General features: G+C 40.3%; 1 protein-coding gene across 5 annotated transcripts in view; it reads right to left on the reverse strand.

Annotated features, from left to right (window-relative positions):
- Positions 1 to 22,708, reverse strand: part of GALNTL6 (polypeptide N-acetylgalactosaminyltransferase like 6) — a 648,223-nt gene that overhangs the window by 379,119 nt on the left and 246,396 nt on the right. For 4 of the 5 annotated variants that reach the window (XM_089525481.1, XM_089525480.1, XM_089525479.1 and 1 more), the window contains one exon: positions 14,478 to 14,586. In XM_089525481.1, coding sequence (XP_089381607.1) covers positions 14,478 to 14,586 — 109 coding nt within the window. Of the gene's footprint in view, positions 1 to 14,477; positions 14,587 to 17,162; positions 17,218 to 22,708 lie in introns of those variants that run through there. The other variant, XM_089525478.1, reaches the window with a different exon arrangement.

Genomic DNA, 22,708 nt, shown 5'->3' on the forward strand with positions numbered 1-22,708 from the left:
GAATGGGATCAAGTCCAGCAGTTCTCCACCTCTGAGGCCTGGACCAAGGCAGATGGACTGGAGGAAGTGCTTGGCTTCTTAATTAATGGTTAAAAGGAGGCTTCCTGGGTCAGAGAGGGGCTAGCCTCTGGGAATGCTTCTCTAAACAATATAGTCTTTGCCTCAGATGTTGCTGTCAAATAACCACAATACAACAGGTTGGAAGGAAGGCCACAACTTTATTTGCAAACAATTGGTAGGGTTGGCACAAAGCATAAGGTCAGGATCTGTGAAATCAAACAACCCGATGTTGTCTGATAATCCAAACCTGGCACCCACCAGGTGCTTGGGATGACCTAGGGGCTAAGGAACACAACTTGACCGCAAACATTGTCTTGCGTTCACAAATTCACTAAGCCCCTAGTCACCGGGAGGCGCTCCTGCATTCTGGCCCCCGCAATGGCCAAACGTCTGCCCTATTCGCCCCCGGGTACCTATTGACTCCCAAACCAGAGCTCCATAGCCCTGGTACAACAACGTGCAGATCCTGGCCTATGCTGCCGCCAAAGTTGTGACAAAAAACACCCACAAAACAGCGGTGGGCGGGCGGGAGAAGCTCAAAGTCTTTCTCCCTTCCTCAGCTTGGCTCCGCTCTGCTCGAAGCCAAGCGCCAACTGAGGGCTGGGGCCGGCAACGTGGCCCAAAATAGGCCTAGGCCCCGCCCATATTGCATGCTGTGCGGAGCCCCTCCTCCAAGGCCACCCAACCAATGGGCAGCCCTGGAGGACCGGAAGCTCCGCACCAATGAGCCCGGCTCCCAGAGCGTCGCTGAGCGATGGGACCGCTCCATCCACTCCGCGCACCAATAGGGAGCCGGAGCAAGCCCCAGTGCACACTGGAGCTTGTAATTCCAGCCACTTCTAGCGGCAAAACAGTCTGCCCGCCGAGTCGGGCGACCGTTTTTTAACTCAGTTTTGAAACTGGGTAGAGAAGTGATGAGGTGTGCATGTGGGGGAAGAAGGTTCCAGGAGTAAGGGGCAGCAAGCGAGAAGGGACGAATTCGGGAGGGGGCAGTGGTAGTCCTACACTGTGACAGGAGACCTTGACTACAAGAGCGAAGGGTGCGAGTAGGAATGTAAGGAGAAAGAAGGTCAGATAAGTAAGGAGGGGCCAATCCATGGAGGGCTTTGAAAGTCAATAATAAAAGCTCGTACCGGATGTGGAAGGGGAAGGGGAGCCAATGAAGGGAGGATAAAAGAGGTGAAACATGGTCAAAGCAGTGAGTGGATATGACAATACGGGCAGCTGAATACTGGACAGAGATTAAAGGATGGAGATGTGAAAGAGGAAGCCCTGTCAGAAGGAGGTGACAATAATCTAGTCGCGAAACCACTAGGGCATGGACTAGAGTCTTGGCAGTAGAGGCTGAGAGGAATGGACAGATCTTGGCAATGTTGTGGAGAAAGAATCTACAGGCCTTGGCGGTGGCCTTGATCTGGGGATATTATTATTATTATTACTATTAAGTAAAATGATTCCGGCTGACACTTGTGCAGAACAGCAGTATCATCCTTAAAGAGAATATACCATACTACTAAGATGCCACACTCATTTCATCAGGAGTCCTATACTATGCTAGATAGCATTCATTATTCTAAAAACAAAGTGATAGTTTGTTTCTATTATCTTTTTAAAATTTCCATCAGAGGAAAATATAGTCATATCTACTAAGATAGCATGACAAGCAAGAGAGCCCATGCACTGACCACAAGCCAAAAAGAAGAAGAAGAAGAAAAAAGGCATGACTGTAATTCATGAAACAATTATGCCAAAGGAGGTATAGTGTAACTGTGCCATGTGGGAAAAGCTCTGCCTGCTGAAATTCCATCTTCTGAACAAGCCAAAACAAAACAAAACAAAAAACCCCTGGCAAAACATGGTTGTGTATTTTCTGACACTTGACTCATTCCTCTGAAAATGACACCCCCTGAGAAAATATATGCAAATCTCCCTTTAGGTTATGAGAGGTCAGTCAATGAAGAATTTGGACAGCACTATGGGTATTGAAGAATGCTAGTATTTGCAGGTGGCTGTTTGCAATCTGCCTTGGGATTGGCTGGAAGAGATCAGATACTTTAAAATGGATTTCCAGTTGATGTTGGAACACTTACTTGGCAGCATAGGTGAATGGATAAACATCAGTCTTGCCTTAGAGCAACAGATGCTGCCATCTAAAGAACTGCTGTTTGCCCACTGGAGTCTGGCTTCAGGAATGCTGCACTGGTGGTCAACCTAATCCTTTTTGCACTGTAACATTAGCTGGCAGCTGCAGGTACTTAAGAGTCTATTCATGGGCTTCCCAGATTTTACAGTTGCTGCTAAATTATACCATTTAATCTATGTTTATAGATAATAAATATCCACAACATTTTGGATGTTGAAGCCAATTTGAAGTTTAAGGCAGAATAGCAATGTCATCCGATCCAAACCCTAGTCAGAGCAACATATTCAAAATCAGCCACGGTTAGTCTGACACATTAGACAGAAAATTTCATAAATGTCTAAGACCATACCTGGATGGGAGGCTACCAATGAATACCAGGTGTTGTGGGCTATGAGCTCGAACAGACAGGCCAAAATAAAGCTGCTTTGGGTCACTTTGGAGGTATGTTGTTTAATGATGCATTAAGAGTCCGGAAGCCATGCCAAAGCCATGCTCCAGTCCTAAGGACTAGAATGTAGCTTTGGCGCAGCTTCTGGCCTCTTAGGACACATGCATCATTTAAACAGCACAACTCCAAAGTGACCCGAAGCAGCTTTATTTTGGCCTGTCTGTTCGGGCCCTATATTTCAGAAGAAGGAACTGACAAAACCACCTATGAGTACTGTTTGCATTTAAAACCCCTGTGAAATTGTTTGGGTCCTTGGATGGCTTGCGGTCTCTTCCATCTCTATGATTCGATGTCACCATAAGTAGACAGATGACTTGAAGGTGCCTATGTGCAAACATACACACAAGTCCTCATTACTGCTCATATTACAAAATAAATCTCCTCAGAGAACGTTTTGATTCCAAGGGAACTGACTTTTGGTAAGCATATTTATTGCTTTCACACATCAACATTAACTGGTCATTGTAAAGATTTGGAAGACCTCTATCACTTCACATAGCCCTTTGAAGATTTATGGTAAGAGTTACTATTTGCATCTTTTTGGATTCTATTAGATTATTTTCCACTACCACAATTGTATACTGTAAGTATGCTTGATAACTAGCATCCGAAGAAATGGATCAGTGAACACTTATACTAAAATAAAAATCAGTCTAAAGGTGCTGCTAGATTTTTTTTAAAAAATTCCCCTTCCTGTCTCCTTTTTATGCTGTAACAAACTAATATGGCAACCTCTGTGAAAACTACTCTAATCAATCAAACTGTGGCAGTCTAAAGCTTCAGTGGGAAACATGACCAAGACATGTAACATCTTAGGGCTTGTCTACACCATTGGGAAATGCCATACTCACCCCATAGTGGCTGCAACACAAGCACATGACATTCCTCAGGATTTGCATGCAATGTGGGGCAAAAATCCAAACTAAAAAGAACTGCCTTTTACCCTGAATTTGCCTGGAAAATCTGGATCAGTAGCCAGGACACTGCCGTGTGGCTGGAAATACTACACACTATAGGACAAGTGATCATAAATAAAATAAATAAAATAAAAATTTTATTTGTATACCGCCCTTCCCATGATCAGGGCAGTGAACAACAGGATAAAACAGTACAATATCATCTACATGTCAGAACAAACAAACAATACAAGTACAATACAACTATTAAAAACCAATATTAAAACCCCTTAAGCCAGCTACCCTTGCTGTCAGTGAGGGGGACTAGCTGAACTTGTATTGGGGAATCCTGTTTGGAACAGGAAGGTTTTCAGCTCCTTCCTGAACTGGGCCAGGGAGGTGGCCGAGCGGAGCTCAATGGGCAGCGTATTCCAGAGGGTCGGGGCGACGATGGAATATGATCTCCTTGTTGTGGAGACTAATCTGGCCCCTGGAACCCTCAGTAGTTGCTGCCCAGATGTTCTGAGGGTGCGGGGCGGAATGTATGGGGAGAGGCGGTCTTCAAGGTATCCTGGGCCCAAGCCATGTAGGGCTTTATAGGTTATAACCAACACCTTGTATTGCGCCCGGAAGCGAATGGGTAGCCAATGCAGATTTTTAAGTACCGGTGTAATGTGACTGGTCCTGGACGTGCCAGTGACCAGTCTGGCTGCCATATTCTGGACCATTTGTAGCTTCCGGGTATGGTACAAGGGTTGCCCCATGTAGAGCACATTGCAGAAATCCAATCGAGAAGTTACCAGAGCGTGTACCACTGCTTCAAGGTCCCTCTGGGCCAGGTATGGGCGAATAAGCCGGAGTTGATAACAGGTGCTCTTGACCGTCGCATTCACCTGAGCTGTAAGGTGAAGGGACGAGTCAAGAAGCACCCCCAGGCTGCGCACGGAGTCCTTCACAAGAAGCGTGATCCCGTTCAGGACAGGTGGAACCACCGCCATTCCTGGACCAGGGGAACCTATCACAAGTACCTCCGTTTTCTCTGGATTCAGACTGAGTCGGTTTTCCCTCATCCAGCCCATTACCGACTCCAGACAAGCCACGAGAGGAGAGATGCCATCCTCAGTCACTGCATCAGTCAGAGACATAGAGAAAACTATTTGGGTGTCATCAGCGTACTGATAACCCCGCGCCCCATGTCTCCGGATGATCTCTCCCAGTGGTTTCATGTAAATGTTAAATAGCATGGGAGACAGAATGGCTCCTTGAGGGACCCCAGTTGTGAGGGCCCTCTTATTGGAGCACACGTCTCCCAGCTGCACCATCTGGAACCTCCCAGAGAGGTAGGACCGGAACCACTGGAGCGCAGTGCCCCCGATTCCCACCTCTGCCAGGCGCTCCAGAAGGATACCATGGTCTATGGTATCGAAAGCCGCTGAGATGTCCAAGAGCACCAGCAGGGACACGCTTCCCCTGTCGATGCCCAGACGGAGATCATCGACCAAGGCGACCATGGCTGTCTCAACCCCGTAGCCCGCCCGAAAGCCAGTTTGAAATGGGTCCAATCATCTTATGACTACTCTTCTCTTCCTTGGTTGCTCCAATCTCAGTATAGTGAGTGTGGTGTTATTTGAGTCACTGTGGTCCAGGAAACTGTGTTGCACCTATGTGCTGAGTAAGGGGTTTTCTGCTGCTGTGGACAAGCTTCTAATTTCAAACTGGACTAGAAGGTAAAAGGATCAGCTAGGGACCAAACCCATCAAACTCTTTTGGCAAGGGAAGGTTATTCCTACCTGTTACTCAGAAACATGCATTTTGTAATGCTGTGCAGCAAGCAACAATTTAGTCAAAAATACAAAGGAAGGTCCTCTAAGTCCTCAGAATCAAGCTATCGATCCTTTGCTTTAGTCAATTTTGAGTCTGTCCAAGGATGTTTCCCCTTTGTGCCCTCACTGGACGTCAATAATTGCCCTTGTGATCCAGAACAACTGGTAGTGGATTCACCAAAGGCAGTCAGTTTCAAGATCTACATTCCTCATAAACTTTTCTAGCATTCTCCCTCTTCTGCTCTGCTGTCATGCCACTATTTCCAGGATTAATGTTTATCTCTTACTAATGTTTATCTCTTATAGATTTATGGTGACGCTAAGTTAACTGTCAGGTTTTTGTTTTTGTTTTTTGTTTTTTGCCAGATGTGTTCAGAGGGAAGTTGCCTTTGCCCTCCTCTGAGGCTGATAGTGTGTGATTTGCTCAAGGCCATCCAGTGGGTGTCATTGCCTGAACCCTGGATTTGAACCCTAGTTTCCAGAGTCATGGTTCAATGTTTAAATCACTACACCATGTCACTTTCCAACTCTGCTTTCCCAAATAACTCAGCTTCTCTTAGTTCACTGTACTCTTAGTATGCTCAGTTCCCTGTTTCCCTTCCTGTTTGCCCCAAGGCAAAGAAACACATTTCATTTGTAAGCTTTATTAAAACTTTACAAATTGACATAAAGCTACATTCCAGTGCCAGCACAATCACATGTAGTGAGTTTTACATAATCTACCATGTCAGACTGAAGGTTGGAAATCTTATTTGATGTTCTCCAACACATATATAGAACGACGATAGAACAGGGCCAAAAAGTGCAGCCATGGGCTGCATGTACTCCTCAGGAATATTTTGTGCCCCTAAAGACCTGTGTTTCCAAAGTTGACTTCAAAATGGGGGAAAAAAGCTTTGTGGGTGTGATTTTGTCCAAATGTCTAGTCATATCCTGTTTGCAAATAAGGCCTCTATGGGCCTAGAGCAGTGAAATACTGTATAGAGTATAAGTGCAAATACTGTATAAGTGCAGTTAAATGGTCAGCAGCATCCCAGAGGTTTGTGGGTACTACTGGTCGTTTTGGGGAAAGTAAAAGTATGGAGAATGGGTAAAATGTAGCCATCCAGGATCCTGTGCACAGCTGATGTCTCTCTACAACTGCTTCCAGTTGTTCACCCCAATACAGAAATACACATGTACATGGGGGGGGGGGGGGGGGAGAGAGATTGAACACCACCATATCACCCTGAGCACACAGACATACCCACACTTGTCTGGATCATCTTGCAGCATTTTTGAGTCTAACTGACAAAAAGAAAGAATTGGATAGCATAAACTTTCATAAACTTGTCTATGAAAGCTTATGTTACCACCTTCTTTCTTTCTTTCAGTCTCAAAAGTACTACAAGAAGCCATTGCTCCCTTAACATACACGATTTTGTCTAATTTTGGAAGTTAAGCAGGGCTGGGCTTGGATGGGAAGCCATTGAAATGTGTTTCTTTGCCTTGGATGGGAGGCCACCAGGAAAGACCATGCATCTCTAGCAACGAGTATTGTTTTAAACCTCAAAGAACTGCTAATGGTCAGATTTGATGGTACTAGTCTAGATGAACCACTGGTTAGGCTCAGTAAAAGACAACTGCCAGTGTTACTATGAGCATGTCTCTGCACACAGAGATCTGTGACATATGGGGAAATACATAGTAACAAAGACCCTTTTCTTTACATGGCAGTCATACTGTTTTTTAAATAAATATTTATTTCTTGAAAGTTGGTGTAATCATCTAGGGGTGAAATACAGTGGCAGTATAACTAACACTGTTAAAGAGCCAGCACAGTGTAGTGTTTTTAGTGTTGGGCCAGGACACTGGGAGATCATGGTTTGAATTTCACTTGGCCATGGAAACCCACTGGATGACCTTGGGCAAATCACACTCTCTCAGCTTCAGAGGAAGGCAAGAGTAAACCCACTCTGAACAAATTCTGTCAAGAATGTCCTGTGATAAGTTCACCTTGGGGTCTCCATAAGTCAGAAATGACTTGAAGACACACTGCAACAATACCACCATTTCCAATGTAATAATTTCACATCAGAGGGGTTTGTCCAGGAAATCACCAGTCTAATTCTAAGATGTCCAGAATTCATGTGGATTGGTAACAGCTCCAGCAGAAGGTCATGTGGTATCATGCTGCTTTTCTTGCCACCAGTGCAAAGTTAATGAGATAGGTTGCTGCTGGGGTCTTCATTAGGCAGCTGTCACAGTGTGCATGTCAAGACCCCAGGGCTCTTCCATTCCCTAATGAAAGCTACAACAGGCAATAATCAAGTTATGATAAAGAGAGAAGCAGGCAATGATATAAGGCTCATGAGGAATTAGGTGGGGTGTCAATAGGAATATCACAAATGAACTGATGTCAGCCATATCTGAAAAGAATTAGCCAAATTAATTTATTTTCAGTACTGCTACTCCAGATAAAGCCCAGTAAAGCTCACCTCTCATTAGCAGTTATGACGGAGAGCTGCAATGTTTTTCTCTCTGTGTTATATGGAAAAAATCACCACATAATTTAATATTCTTAAATTTGACCTTGGAGAAAATGAAGCCTCTAAGGTATCTTGTTAAGTGGGGCCTGGTGAGTGATTTTCAGAACAAGATTTCACTAAAGGGAAAAAAATTAGATGCTGGTCATTCAGTCCTAGTTATGACAAACAGAAAGATTCATTTCTTTCTGAGACTTATCTTAAACAGTACGCTCTAAAAAGGCAGGCAGACACAATGTGCTTCTAAATGAGCCCAGAAACTTTCTTCCTGAATATTTTCATTATTACATGAAATAAAGCATATAATTTTTGTCCACAGAGAATGGCTAATGGAAGTAATGGAATACTGGACAGAGCATACTATGATACAATGCAACTTTGCCAGATTCAATCACTTTTCTATTCATTAGCCTGTGGAATATAGAATGGTGAGGACACAAAAGCTGTCAGTGTCAAACAGACTTGACAAAAAAGGTTCATAATCAAACCTGAGATGTCTTAATTTGGAACCTAAATTATATCTTTGTAAGTCTTCAAGTGAAACTGCTTCTATTTTACTATTGTCTATAGATCAGTGTTCTTCCAATGACTGATAGCTCAGCCAGACTTTCCTAAGTCTGAATCAAAAATGAAAAAAATGAAGCCACACTATTCATGCTGCATAAAGTAAGGGAAAAGATTCATAGCACTCAGAAGAGCCCATCTTTCCTTATTTGTTTATTTAGAGAGGCCAGGATGGACCCATACTTGGTCTTTTTCTATGGGCAGGTCAAAACATTTTTGTATCATCCTGCTTTCACAAATTGATTAAGGGTGAGCTATGAATGGAGTGCAGTGTTGTTTTTTAAGATCTGTATATAACCTTTTAATGAATTTTAATATTATTAATGTTTGAATTACATATATTGTTGAATTGTTTTCAACTGTTTTTAAATCTTACATTTATACTCTTATTAATATTTTAATGTAATATTTTAAGGTATTTAATGTGATTTATTTTAAATATGTTGGTTAGCCACCTTGAGTTCCATTATTGGGATATAACTGAATAAAATAACAACAACAGTGATAGTTTATTTGATTTTATTTAATTTATACCTCATCTTTCTCCTGAGATGGGATCCCAGGCAATAAGTAGTAATGTAAAACAAACTTAAGTACTGTATAGTAAGCTTAAGCTTATTCTACAAAAGTTTTTTAAAAAGAACTACATACCAATAATAATTTTAAAAACCATAATTGAAATAAAAAAGGCACTCAAATCAAAATTATAAATAAAATAAAGCATATGACTTCACACACACATTACAGCTGCATACTCAAATTTCAAAGGCCTCTCTGAATAAAAATGCATAAGCAGCTGGAAGAAAGAAAGCAGGGAGAGGGCCAACCAGATAGTGAAGATTATTACACCAGCATTTACCATGGAGTAAGTGCTGGTAAATCACCTCTAAAACACTGAGGAAGCATGTGTGTGTGAAAACTGGCACGCTTCTTCAATGTCAGGGCATCGTTGGCTCCCCTCCAGCATCACCGAATCATTTGGGGACAGGGTCTCCCTCAACAATTCAGTGACACTGGAGGGGAGCCAATGATTCCCTGTCATTGAGGAAGCATGCCAAGCTTTCATACACATGCACTTCCTCAATGTTTTAGAGGCAATTTACCAGAGCTTAAGCGCTGGTGTGATAATTTTATTTGAGTGGAAGAGAGTTCCACAGAACATTGAGAAGGCTCTTTTCCATGTCCTTGCCAAATGTACCTGTGAAGGTGGTGGGACACAGAGAAAGCCCTCCCCTGCAGATCTTACAACTCAAGTTGACTTGTGTAGGGAGATAAAGTCTTTCAGATAGTCTGGACCAAAACTGTACAGGACTTTAAAGGTCAACACCAGCATTTTGAATGCTTATCAATTGAGAAAACATGTAGGGATAGCTGTGTTGGCCATTTAACAAATACAAACAAAAATCCATCAGTGATACCTTTATTGGCCAACCGAAATGCACAAGCTTTTGAAGCTCCTTGAGCTTCTTCATCCAGCAAGATGTTACAAATCAAATGGGGGGAATTGGTGATGTTAGTCAGATGCCTGCATGTTCTTTTAGTCCTTAGTAAAGATGTTATGATGGGGAGTATCTCTTTTGCAGGCAGGCTCCTCCTCCTCCTTCTGGCCATGAGGTAGTAGGGAGACATCACTGGAATAGAGACATATTGGACTGCAAAAGAGATGCAAATGAACTTTAAATTTCCTGGACTCTGAAAATCTCTTTATTGCCACTTGGACAGGAGGAGGAATCTGCTTCCAAAAGTGGCTGCTGCCCAAGAAACAAGCTGGAGACTGACCTTCTGCAAAAGGGCTGGCATATGGGGTCAAAGAAAGTGACATGATGTTTAAAGGGAGAAAGTACAGCTGAAGGGGGGTGGGAGGAGAGTGGCTTGATGAAATCAGAAGCATGCTAAGGGAATCAGAGTAAAAGGAGGAACAGAATGGAAGGGAATGGAAGACAAAGGAGAGGTGAATGTGGCAAGAAATTGGGGCCTGGAAAGGACTGAAAGGAAGGAGACAGATGCAAAAAGGTTATGGACAGGAGAGTGGGGACCAGATGAATGGGGTTATGGCTGACATTGGTGACGGGAATGAGTTGGGAAGAGTAGAGAAGGATAATGTGAATTGACATGGTGGTCATGTGGGCAGGAATATAGAAGAAATGAAAAGTTTGAATGAGAAGGAATGCAGAAGGAAAAGCTACAGGAGTCAGGGATAGGCTGAAAAAGAATGGGAAGGGCTAGAGAACTGCCATAAAGTTGAGAAGCAGTTTTGTTGTCTCTCCTTTCTTGCATTGTTCTTTGTCTTTGTTTATGGGCTGAGTTTCATTGCATGCCTTCTCTCACTCAAGAGAGAAGGGGCTCAAGAAGTGAAGGAAGGGACTCCTAGGGTGGCAGTGGGGAGACAGCTTTATCCTCCAATGCCAAGATCTTCCCTGGGTTAAGGGAGGTTGGCATTCCTTTTTTGGGTGTGTGTTTCTGCTTCTTCTTTATGTGTTTGTGCACATTCTGGCCTATAGACTGTGAACAACCTAATAAACTTACCTACTGTGAACTGTTATACTTGTGAAAGTGATTGATACAAAGGCTGGCCCCTGCCCAGTTAAAGGGGTGAACAGAGTTGCACTGGGCAGTGTATAGTGTGGGATAACACAAACCTCATGCAAAGGCTGGTCCCTGCCCAGTTAAAGGGGTGAACAGAGTTGCAATAGGCAGTATATAGTGTGAGATAACACAACCACAAAAATATGAATATATCATTTCTAATAGCAAACTTCAGTTCTGAATTCTGATGCAATTATAGCAAAACTGTCATCACTGAACTATAAAGGGAAAGATTTCAGTATGTGAGAGGAACTATGAGATTACAGTACATAAAATAAGGAGGGGGGAGATTCTTAGAAAGCAACCCCTTCCCCAATCAGTTCAATGAGGACTGAACAGACTCAGTGACTATGGGCTGCTAAATATCAGTTGTAGAAAACAACAACAAGAAGGAGGCAAAAAGAGGAAGACAATGGAGAATCCTGGAAGAGAACATAGTGGTTGTCTGGAACTTTGAGTGAGAACATTCCTTCTGCTACAAGTACTAATAGTTTCTGAAGTTTGTTACAGGTACCACTTGTTTTTGAAAAACTGATGAAGAAATGTGAAAAATGTGTTCTTTAAATGTGCTTTAAGTGATAATTTTTAATAGGTAACTAATGTGTATGTATTGGTATGTATTAATAACAACTGCATATGATATAAAATTTGGCATGCTGTCAAACATCTCATATTGCAGCTTAAGAGGTCCTTCTAAGTCCTATAGCTACAGAGGACTATAGATATTGCTCTGATATAGTTGTCCCAGGTTGTACAGTAGTCATCAATGAAGTCGGATTGATTAGATCAATCAGAATAGCTTGCACCATAGTAGAATCCCATGCATTAGTGAGCAATCACTGTGACTGAGCAATCAGAAGTAGCATTGCCAATGGTTGTATTTCCAGAGAATTTCACAAGAACTCAACTGTTTATATTCATACCAAAAGCAATCTCATCAGCATATTAAAATTATGGATGGCACTTTCTGCTCTGAACATTGATTGTATGGAAAGACACACATCTAACTATTTTTAATTGACATTTGCACAAAAAAAGTGATTCATAAGAATTGCATTTGAGTAGGAGTTGTCAGCAAGACATGATTTTGCTTGTTCTAAAAAAGAAAAAAAAAGAGAGTATATTAAACAAGTTCCTAATCAAGAGATGTAATTCATCTTATTAATTTCATACCTTAGGGGATATGATGAGGGATTATTTTTAGGTTAATACTGATTTCTCATTAGAATGAAGCTGTGATGCTCCAGCTGCACTAAAATGATTGACTTCTGTGTACTGCAACAAACAACATTGGTTAGAAAATGACAAAATTATGAACATGGTTTTAGAACATGTAAATGCAGCTAATCATACAACTGATATTCTGAATTTGTAAAAAAAATGAACTGATCTTGCAAATTATTCTTTGTGTGTATTTTAACCCCTGCTATAATAGCAACTATTATTTACCTTCCTTTGAGGAGTCCTAACACACATTTTAAAAGTATTTGTTTAAATCTGAAACACAAGGAAGGCAACTGAAATTTGTTAACAAAACTTTCTAAAAGTAAAGAGTTCCTGTTACAAAACACTAAATGATGATAAACTGAAAATGCTTAATGATAAATAATTAACAACTGAAGATGCAAACAAGTAGTGAGATGAAAACCAGCTGGCAAGTTACTCTGGACAATAGCTGAAGAACAACACTAGTTTAAGCCTATCACTAAAATAACAGGTCATTTGAGAAAGTAAGAGTTAATGTTTGCTAATGTTTTGCTCAACAATTAATGGTTGGTAATTAATGGACAGTAACTATTGTATGATGTAACTATAATAAACTTGTTATTCTGGCCTTTAGAAGAACTTGTATGTTTAGATATTACTCAGCATATTGGGGAAGGAGTTGTCCTCTCAAAGGTATGACCCAGAATTAGTGTTAAATTATTCTGTATAGTTCAATCACAGAAGTTGTTTTTTTTTTAAGAGTGAATATCCACGGGCCCAAATTTATGAGACAGTAGTAATAATGCATTGATATTATAGAAAGTGTATAAATATGTGAACTGAGAATTTGTGCATAACTGCAATAGTGGAAGATAGGGAATCCTGAAGATGTCTCATCTACAGGGTCACCATGAATTGAGATTGACTTGAGAGTGGTTAACAACAGCAACAAAAGTTTGTTGAGATACCAACATATTTTGTAATGTATTATTCCTTTTTTCACTGCCCAGGCCTCAGTCCATGAAGGATTCTGGGCCCTGAAGATTTTGCCCCACAAAATCCACTCTTTTCAGCTCTGCAATGTCCTCACTGTATAGAAGTTTGCCAAGTTGTGTATCTGTCAGCTGAACAGTCTATTCAGAGCTGGATAAGGAAGTTAGTACTTAGATCTCAGTTCTTCTTTCGACTATTAAAACTGATATCTTTGACAACAAGAATGATGTAAATAAATTGTCATCTTGAAAACTGACACATTTCTTATTTCTAAGACACTATTTATGTTATTTTGAGAGTGTTTAAATATTTTACCCATGCTAATATTTGCAAATAGACAACAAAATTGGATCCAACCCAAAATAATAAACAATATACAGTTAACTGGCAGCCAAATTTGTTTAACTATTGGAGCTACAGTCTACATCATAACACAAAGTAAATTTTTAACAGGCCATCCTGCTTATCTCACTGCATTTCATCTCTCTGTAGGGTAAATTAGTATGATAGACAGTAACAGGATCAGTGATAGTCAGGAACAAGTGGGGGATTGCAACCTGAGTTGGCTCAAGCCTTTCCATTTACTCTGACCTCTAGATTGCACTGCACTTAACTCTTAAGAGACAATGGAAATGTACTATTGTCATTCTTAAGGGAAATGCAAATCTGAAAAAGGCTATACTCTCCAATGGTGTTGCTACTTACACATTCTACTTAGTGATATTTGCCCTTCACACTTCCCAACCTCAGCTGAGAGGCAACAAACAGGTAGGATGGCCATGTACTTGCTTTACAGAGAACAAACTTGTCTTTGAAGATGTTTGCTATTTATTATTTGAAGGACTATGTGCATTTCAAAGTCTATGTTCATTTTAAAAATAAAGACCTGTAAACGAGAAATGAGGCTTTCTTGTTGTTCATCATCTTAAGGGAGAATAATGTAGATGAGTAGGAGAATCTTATCAATCTTTCCCACTTAACAATGTTGTGACAAAACTTCAACTGTTAAATAATGAAATTACTACAGGTTTATTTTCCTCTTAGAGATGTGGCAGCTGCAATTCCTGATCTTAATTCTCTAATTGGAATCTATTTTTAAATGTCAGCATAGCATGAGATACAGTACAAAATATATTTCAAAGAGGTTGCAACAGATACAGTATTGCTTAGCTGCTAAAATATCCCAGTGTGCAAAGGAGGAAGTAAAATGCTGATTTATTGCAAGCAGCCCACCTGAACGCATGGCATCTTTGTGAATACTTTCATAGTCATGCCAGTCCTTTCTTTTCAAGCCATCTGTCCAGGGATACAGCTGTCCATCTCCAAGCCCCATTGAGAATGTCTGCAGAAACAAACAAACAGTATAATTAGAAACTTTTACAAAAGAAAAATGGCAAGTAATGCTCACCTTTTTAATTCAAACCAAAACTGATTCATAAGCAAAGACAGACATTAATCAGGCTTCCTGTATGCACTGCAATGTTCACACAAGATTCATGAATATGCAAGGTTAAATTCTCATTCAGGTTAATGATAGCCCTGTGAAAATGCAATGTCTCCTGAGTAAACATCCTTTGGGCTCCCTCACCACCTGTCTTCAACCAGTTAGTAAATACTTCTTTATTACTGACAGCCCTTAATGTCTGAACTGTTATCTAGAATTTTCTGAAGCCCTATAAGAAATTTCATTTTCCTTTTTTTTTTTAAAAAAGTAGATTTTTCAGGCAGAAAACTGGATTCTTCATTTTTTCTTCATTTGCAAAAAAAAAAAAAACCTGTTGTATACAGGCTGATCAGTGAATATAGTCAGGCAAGGCAAAAGTATATATATATAAAAGTTTTGCATGTTAGTTCTACAACTGTTGAAGAATAATCAGCAGATAATACAAATTTCATGTACAGCAGGCCCTTGGTATCCACAGGTGTTTGGTTCCAGGACTCCTTGTAGTTATGAAAAATCGTGGGTGCTCAATTTCCATTATATACAGTGCCACTGTAAAATGGTGTCCCTTATATAAAATGGCAAAACCAAGGTTTGCTTTTGGTAATTATTAAAAAAATATTTTCAAGCTGTGGGCAGTTCACTCTGTGGATACAGAATCCATAGATATGGAAGACCAACTATACTTAGCTATCAGGCATATGAAAGTGCATTTTTAGTGTACTTAGACATACTCTTTGAAGGTCATGTCCTTGTTTTATAAAAAGTCATCCATCTAAATGTGCTTGTTTCAGGAGACCTAGTGTGTGTCCATGTATCAATAACCATAGTTTTTTTTAAAAAACTTAAAACAACTGACATGCATAAAGTATACATTTGGTAATAAGGCAATTAGAAATGCAAAATGAGAAAGGGTGATTTAAAGTTCTTTTAAAATGCTCTAACTTTGTTTAAGAGTTCGCTGCATATGTTATGAAGAGAAATTAAAGCACTCACACATTTTTACCCGCTACCACCCCCAGCAAATTAATTCACAGAATTCCAGCTTCCTTCATGCCATTTTAATTGACAATCACTGTTGCTTTCTGGAAGTTTTGAAAAAGATTCTGTTGTCCATGTTTTGAGAGCATGACTAGAAATAACAAGCGAGTTATTAAATATTGTAAGACCAAAGGAGAAACAGCACAGCTTCATTTATTCTCTGATACTTTTTCACTGTTTAAGCTGTACATTAAATAGACCAGTGTTGTACTAGTAAGCTTTAGCCCTGTCAGTTATGCTGATTTGCATTCCCTTGATCACTTGAAATAGTTTCCCTTTTTTCCTGATGGTAGGAAACTTTAGTTTAACTACTCAGCAAATTCCCTGAAGTATTTCAAATTTCTCTGGATAATATAGCAATTTCAGCTGTCTGATATTAATAAAAAGCAAAGCCTGATTTCAGCAGTGAATGGAAACCTTGTTAGAAGCAAAGATTTTACATCCACTCTGTTTTTCTGTATACATTGCCTTTATTCTGACAGGAATGCAAAGTTAAAATACAGTAGGCCCTTCACATTCACTGAGATTAGGGATGCAGGATCCCAATGAAAGTCGGAAAAACTGCAAATACCCCCCCCCCCACACACACACACTATTTTTAGCTGAGAAAAGACCTTTCTAGGAAGCTCTAGGTTCTCCAATACAACTCTATGGTCAACATCTGCCAAACTTTAACCAAATCTTTTTCAAAACCTCCAACAATTACACTGAAGGGCCTATACGTTCCTGGAGTAGCTTTCTCTTTAAAGACTCTCTAGGTCCTCTAGAATGTCCTCTGGTGAACACTGACCTGAGTGAGGCTGGAGCTGGAGTATAAATTCCTCCTTATCCACAGATTCAAGCATTGACAGCTTGAAAATATTTTAAAAAAGCATAATTCCAAATAGAATAAGGGACATCATTTTTCTATGCCATTGTATTTAATGGGACTTGAGCATCCACAGATGTTGTTATCCACAGGGGATCCTGGAACCAAAACCCAGCAGATAACAAGGACTCACTGTAAATATATTGCTGGTGTCATGAATTAAGGGGTTTATATTAGGTGGGGCACCTGAAAATCAGTCCCCTCTGAGTGTGTGTTCTGTGAAGATTATTAAAAAATTGTGTAGTTTTCAATTATTTTTTTACAACAAGGAGAAAAAAAATTAAATTATTTTTGCCTGCGAGAACAACATTTACAAAGATATACTGAATCCTATAGTTACTGATTCAGTAAGTCTGATTCAGTGAGTCTACTATAGTTGGGATTAACCCAATAAGATTCGGGCATTAGTCTCCACCATCTGCTGCCTCCAGTGATTCTGCTGAAAAGGATCCAAATACTATGAGAATGGGACAAATGAAGAATGATGCTGTCTCCCTAGTTCCCCCTACCACAAAAAACAAAACAAAAACAAACTAAACCAAACCAAAATAGGCCATGATGTGCATACCTTTCAACATTTCACAAATTAAAACTGGGACACATGTGGTCAAGCAACATCAGAGTTAAGATGGTATTTAATGAGGAAAAAAAACACCATCTAGGAGACGCTGTAGCAGTTTGCTTTTGCCTGAGCTCTTCTGGTATGGGCCGAATTCCACATTCTTCTGTTGTCTCCCTAATTGTATGCAAACTATTTTTTATCATAGTCTGCAGTAACCGAAGATGAAAACAAAGTGGGGGGAGGAGAGAAAGTTTGGGACATTTTAAAAGTAGCTGAAAAAATGGTACAACAGATGCTTAACTGGGACTGTCCCTGCCACATCAGGATGGTTGGAGGATATACATTTGAGCCATTGAGCCTGTTTCCAAACCATATTATTTTTACACATTTACCCATATATCTGATCTGTTGCATTTCTGCAGAGTGTTGGCTGGTATTTGGGAGATCTAGCCAGCGTGGAGTAGTGGTTTGAGTGTTGGAATGCAGTTCTGGAGAACAGAGTTTGAATCACTGTTTGGCCATGAAAACCCACAGGCTGACCTTTGGCAAATCACATGCCCTATGCCTTAGGGCTAGGCAATGGCAAACCTCCTCTGAAGAAATCTTGCCAAGAAACCCTCATGATACAGTCACCTTAGGATCATCCTAAATTGGAAATTACTTGAAGGCACACTGGTTTGACATCACTTTAACTGCTGTGGTTCAATGCTATGGGATTTTGGGAATGGTAGTCTGTTGTAGCACCAAGAAGTTAAAGTGGTGTCAAACTGTGTTATTTCTGCAGTGCAAATGCAATTTTAGTGACTGGAATTCATTACCTTGCTTCATCCTGGACTGTGAGAATATAATGGAAAGTCATGCAGAACACACTGAGCTCATTGGGGGAACATACCTAATAAATAAAATTGACCAATCTGCAAATTGAAAAACATGCCACACAACAGCTTCCATTAAAGCATGGCAGTGGACTGTAGACATTCGCTTAAGAGATATGGGCCAGCTCAGCTCTTTCTGAAATGTGCAAAGATCAAATTTCACATGCATTCTTGCATCCCCTCTCATGCCTATTATGCTGATATCTTTTTGAATATTCACAGTAAAACCTTAGTGTGCAGTGCTATGCAGGAATTTTCATTTTGCTCATTCACTACAATAAGTACAGTAAAATGGGAGAAATCTGTAGCTCTTGGAGTTTTATTTTCACTCCCTGATTTTATAGAGGAATTAAGTACAATGACCTAAGAAGTCATTGCTAAAGAACAGAATCCAGACATAATCATTCTTCTAATGAAACTTGTTGGGGAAAAGGAACATTTGGTGACCTCTAGGGAATTAGATTTAATGACATTTTCTCCATGTGCACACAGTAGGAGACACCCACCCACTCTCGCTTATTCAGGGAGCCTACAGCAGATTTTCAGGAATTTCCTAAAACTTCAGAGCCATGTTCCAGGAGGCATACAAAGAATTTTAAATTAAGGGGTGTGAAAATGTGAAGCTATCTGCAGTTCCTTAGTGACTGATTTCCCTTGTCAGCAGCTGAGCATCTAGGAGGCCTTTCCTTTTGATGTTGTTCTATGGCTTAACAAGATTATTTTAAAGCATTTTAGAAAAATAGTTTCCTTGACTTGCTGGTGCCTAAGGGCACAGGAACTTCCATTAGAGAAATCCAGTTACTGAAGCACTATTTCTGTGGCTGAAAAACATCTAACCTCAATAGCAATTTCTATTCTATACTGTGCAAAAAACAAACTCAAAAAGCCACAGTAAATGCACATGCACACACACAATAAACACAAACTCATTTAACCTAGTAACCTACCACCTTAACCTTAACCTAGTAACCATTTCAAAACATATCCAATAAACAAATGCACATACACCATTGTCAAATTAGCCTACTTTGAGCACTAGAACATTGAACAAGTATAGAGCAGATGCTTCTCTAGCCCTGTGCCTGCTACTCCCCACATCCCCGTGTTGACTAAAAAAAGTCTGTAGTGCATTTTTAACCACATTTGGTTGAACCGGGTTACAGTATTCCATGGAACTGAAAAACCTATTTCCTGATTGTGCAGAAGAAAGTAAGCACATTCAGTTTAACACAGGTACAATTTCATGACAGAACTTCCCTATCAACATGGTGAGATCAGGGGGTGATGTGGAAGCAAGTGTCACAGTTTATACTTTCAAATGCCAAATGACCATGGAGGGTGGTGGTATAAAAAACACTCAGTTAAATATTTGCACCACAGCCTTTGTAGTTTGTAGTCCACACAGCTCTGCTCCTAAACTAAATAACATAGCTCACAACTGGAATATATTATTCTGTGACAAGTACAATGGTGTGAGTAGACTAATAATCAGTGAGAATTTGTCTGGGAAGGAAGGGAGGGAGGGAAGCAGGAAGGGGAGAAAGCAATAGCAGCAATAGCAGCTTCATTTATATACCACTTCATACCACCTAAGTAGTCCCTAAGTGGTTTACAACTGTAAGCTAAATGCCCCCAACAAACTGGATATTCATTTTAGTGACCTCAGAGGTATGAAAGTCTGAGTCTAGTCTGATCCCTTGGCTGGTATTGAACTCGCAACCTTATGGTTTGTGAGTGAGTGGCTGCAGTACAGGTATTTAACCACTGCACCCCCAAATTTGAATCAGTGCAGTAGCATCCTATGTGATAACAATTATATTGAGGTTATTTTGAGAGTCAGAATGAAGGTACAGTAACTGCTAATCACATCCACAGCCATTCTGTGTGGATCTTGCCTTGTTGTAACCCGCTTTGGTCTACCCTGGAAAAGCGGGCTATAAATAAAAATTATTATTATTATTATTATTATTATTATTATTATTATTATCATCTGATTCAACCAATTTATAAAAGAATTCCATACAAACATAACCTATCACTGTGTGGATAGCTATAATAAAGGGACGTTTTTATGGTATTTGTGTAATTTGAATGTGTTCATACTGCTGAGCCTCAGGAGTCGAAGCTGTGTGGACCTCTGTGTGAGGAGCAAGTATTACGTAGATCTGATGATCAAATGCTTTTGAACTAAATTTAAGTGTGCAATCTAAATATGGCTGAGTGGATCTCTGTTGTTCCATTCATCTATCATTTTGTGTTTAACCATTTGCTTAAAAACAAACAAACATAGCAGCTGCCTTGCAGCCCATTTGCATTGGCAACACACTGTGGACAATATTGTATTATGCCATATGACTGTCCTGAAAACCTCTGGAGAAAAAGGTAGTTGTTGGGCATCAGCAGAGTCCAAGAGCTTTCCCATTTCTCTGAATTATGCTATGTAACAATGTAGGGTTTTTTAAAGGACCATTGTGAGTGGACAGAGGAGGTATACCTCATACTGTAAGGACCAAACAAGTACATAAAAGCAGTGACAGCTGGTAGCCCTTATATCAGAGTGAAAGATTCACTCTTCAAGGTACTGAATCTGTTTTAATGCCAGGCTTTAGCACTTTGGGTAACTCTTTTAAAACTTGGATAAAACCTGAATTCAATTCATTACCTTGCTGGCATGGAAGCTTAAGTAATTTTCATTACTTAAAAGTTTAAAAAACAACTATTACCACCATTGCCCAATTAATTTCTGCAAAAAACATTCAGACTTCTCATACCTCAAATTCCTGCAATTGATTCCTAAATTAATAGAGTGGTAAATCTGGAGACCAGTATTGTACAAACCTAGTTGATATAGGCAGCCTTATGAAGCATATCCCCTGACTGCTAATACAGTGTTTGCCCACCTTTTTATCCCACAAATCTAAACATTCACTTCAGATGCTCTGCATAATAACAACTGTTCAATTTAGCATGCAATAGTCGCTTAGACAAGCCTATAGATTTCTAGATTTCCTACTGTGGAAATGACGATTGGATGGCTCTAAGATGGATTGGATGACTGTAAGAACCATTTTCAAAGAGTATAGTCTTGTGTCAGATGATCTACCATAAGGTCCACCTATATAGATAACTAAGGCCCAGGACAGACGGTCCCCAAGCACCATGCTGCCACTGATACTAGGGTTAGGGACCACGCACCAACCACACGGTCCTTAACCCTAGCACGACATAGTGGCATCCTAATGGTGGTGTCCTGTCCACACGGGTGCCGCCATCTTGACGTAAGCAATGCACAGCATATAAATGTTGCTGCATGGCACTTACATCACAAGTGTGTCATGGGGTACTCGTGACATGCACCCGGCAACCTAAAAAGGACCCATTTTTTCTGGGTTCTTTTAGGGCCAGAGGGACATCGGTCAGTTTGGCTGCTGCGGCGTCCCTCCAGAGGGAAACAGGCCACTGCAGATGCATTATTTGAAGCATTTTGGTTAAATGTAATAGGACAAATATGATAAAAGTGAAAATATTCCTTTTGCTTCTCTTTCATAAACTGCATTTGGGTAAATATGATGTTTATTACCTTCCTTAACCAAATAATAATTTCAAAACTCATAGCAAACAATATTCGAAACAATAAACATGCCCAGACCTAGGTAAGAATATAGCCAGTGAAAGCTGAATGAATTATAATGAATATATCACAGCTATTTATCAGAATACATTTGTGAAATCCAAGTGTGATTCTGTCAATTATATGTTCATGCCACAATAAAGGGGAATATCATTTAATAACTGGAAAATGGATGTTCAGTACTGTAAAAATATTTTAGCCCTCATTAGCAATGGTAGGACTATTCTGGGATGTAATGTCAAGCAAAGTGTTTGCTGCTGAATAACATTTAGTGGCAGCAGCAATAGATTTAATCCAGATTTGAACAACCTGTGACTAACAAGCTAAATGTTGCCTACCAGCCAAATCTTCTGCATGTCTGTCTCTGTATCTTGTCATACATTCTATCATCTGCTGAAATCAGTTTTCCTGTGGCATCCACCCTCTTATATGACAAGGAAGATTAGCGACTGTACACCAAAGAGATTCTCTTGGCTGACGCTTTTTAGTTGCAAAATTACTTTTGATCCAGTGCACAATGAACTCTAATACTGTACTACTTCCAGTTTGCAGCAAGGTCTTCCTTATACTCTAGCTTTCTCTGGTCAAGCATGAGCACCAGGGAAGTATCTGTAAATAGAACAGGGAATTATTAATGTCATAGAATCATAGAATCTTAGAGTTGGAAGAGACCACAGGGGCCATCCAGTCCAACCCCCTGCCATGCAGGGAATCCAAATCAAAGCATCCCCAACATATGGCCATCTAGCCTGTGTTTAAAGACCTCCAAGGAAGGAGACTCCACTAAACTCCGAAGGAGTGTGTTTCACTGTCAGACAGCCCATACTGTCAGGATGTTCTTAATGTTGAGGTAGAATCTCTTTTCCTGTAGCTTGCATCCATTGCTCCAGGTCCTGTTCTCTGGAACAGCAGAAAACAAGCTTGCTTCCTCCTCAATATGACATCCCTTCAAGTATTTAAACAGGGCTATCATATCCCCTCTTAACCTTCTCTTCTCCAGACTAAACACCCCCAGCTCCCTAAGGCATTCCTCATAGGGCATGGTT

The sequence above is a fragment of the Sceloporus occidentalis genome, unplaced genomic scaffold (genome assembly GCF_023333645.1).
Source record: "Sceloporus occidentalis isolate IW3139 unplaced genomic scaffold, rSceOcc1.0.p SCAF_5, whole genome shotgun sequence".
Lineage (NCBI taxonomy): Eukaryota > Metazoa > Chordata > Lepidosauria > Squamata > Phrynosomatidae > Sceloporus > Sceloporus occidentalis.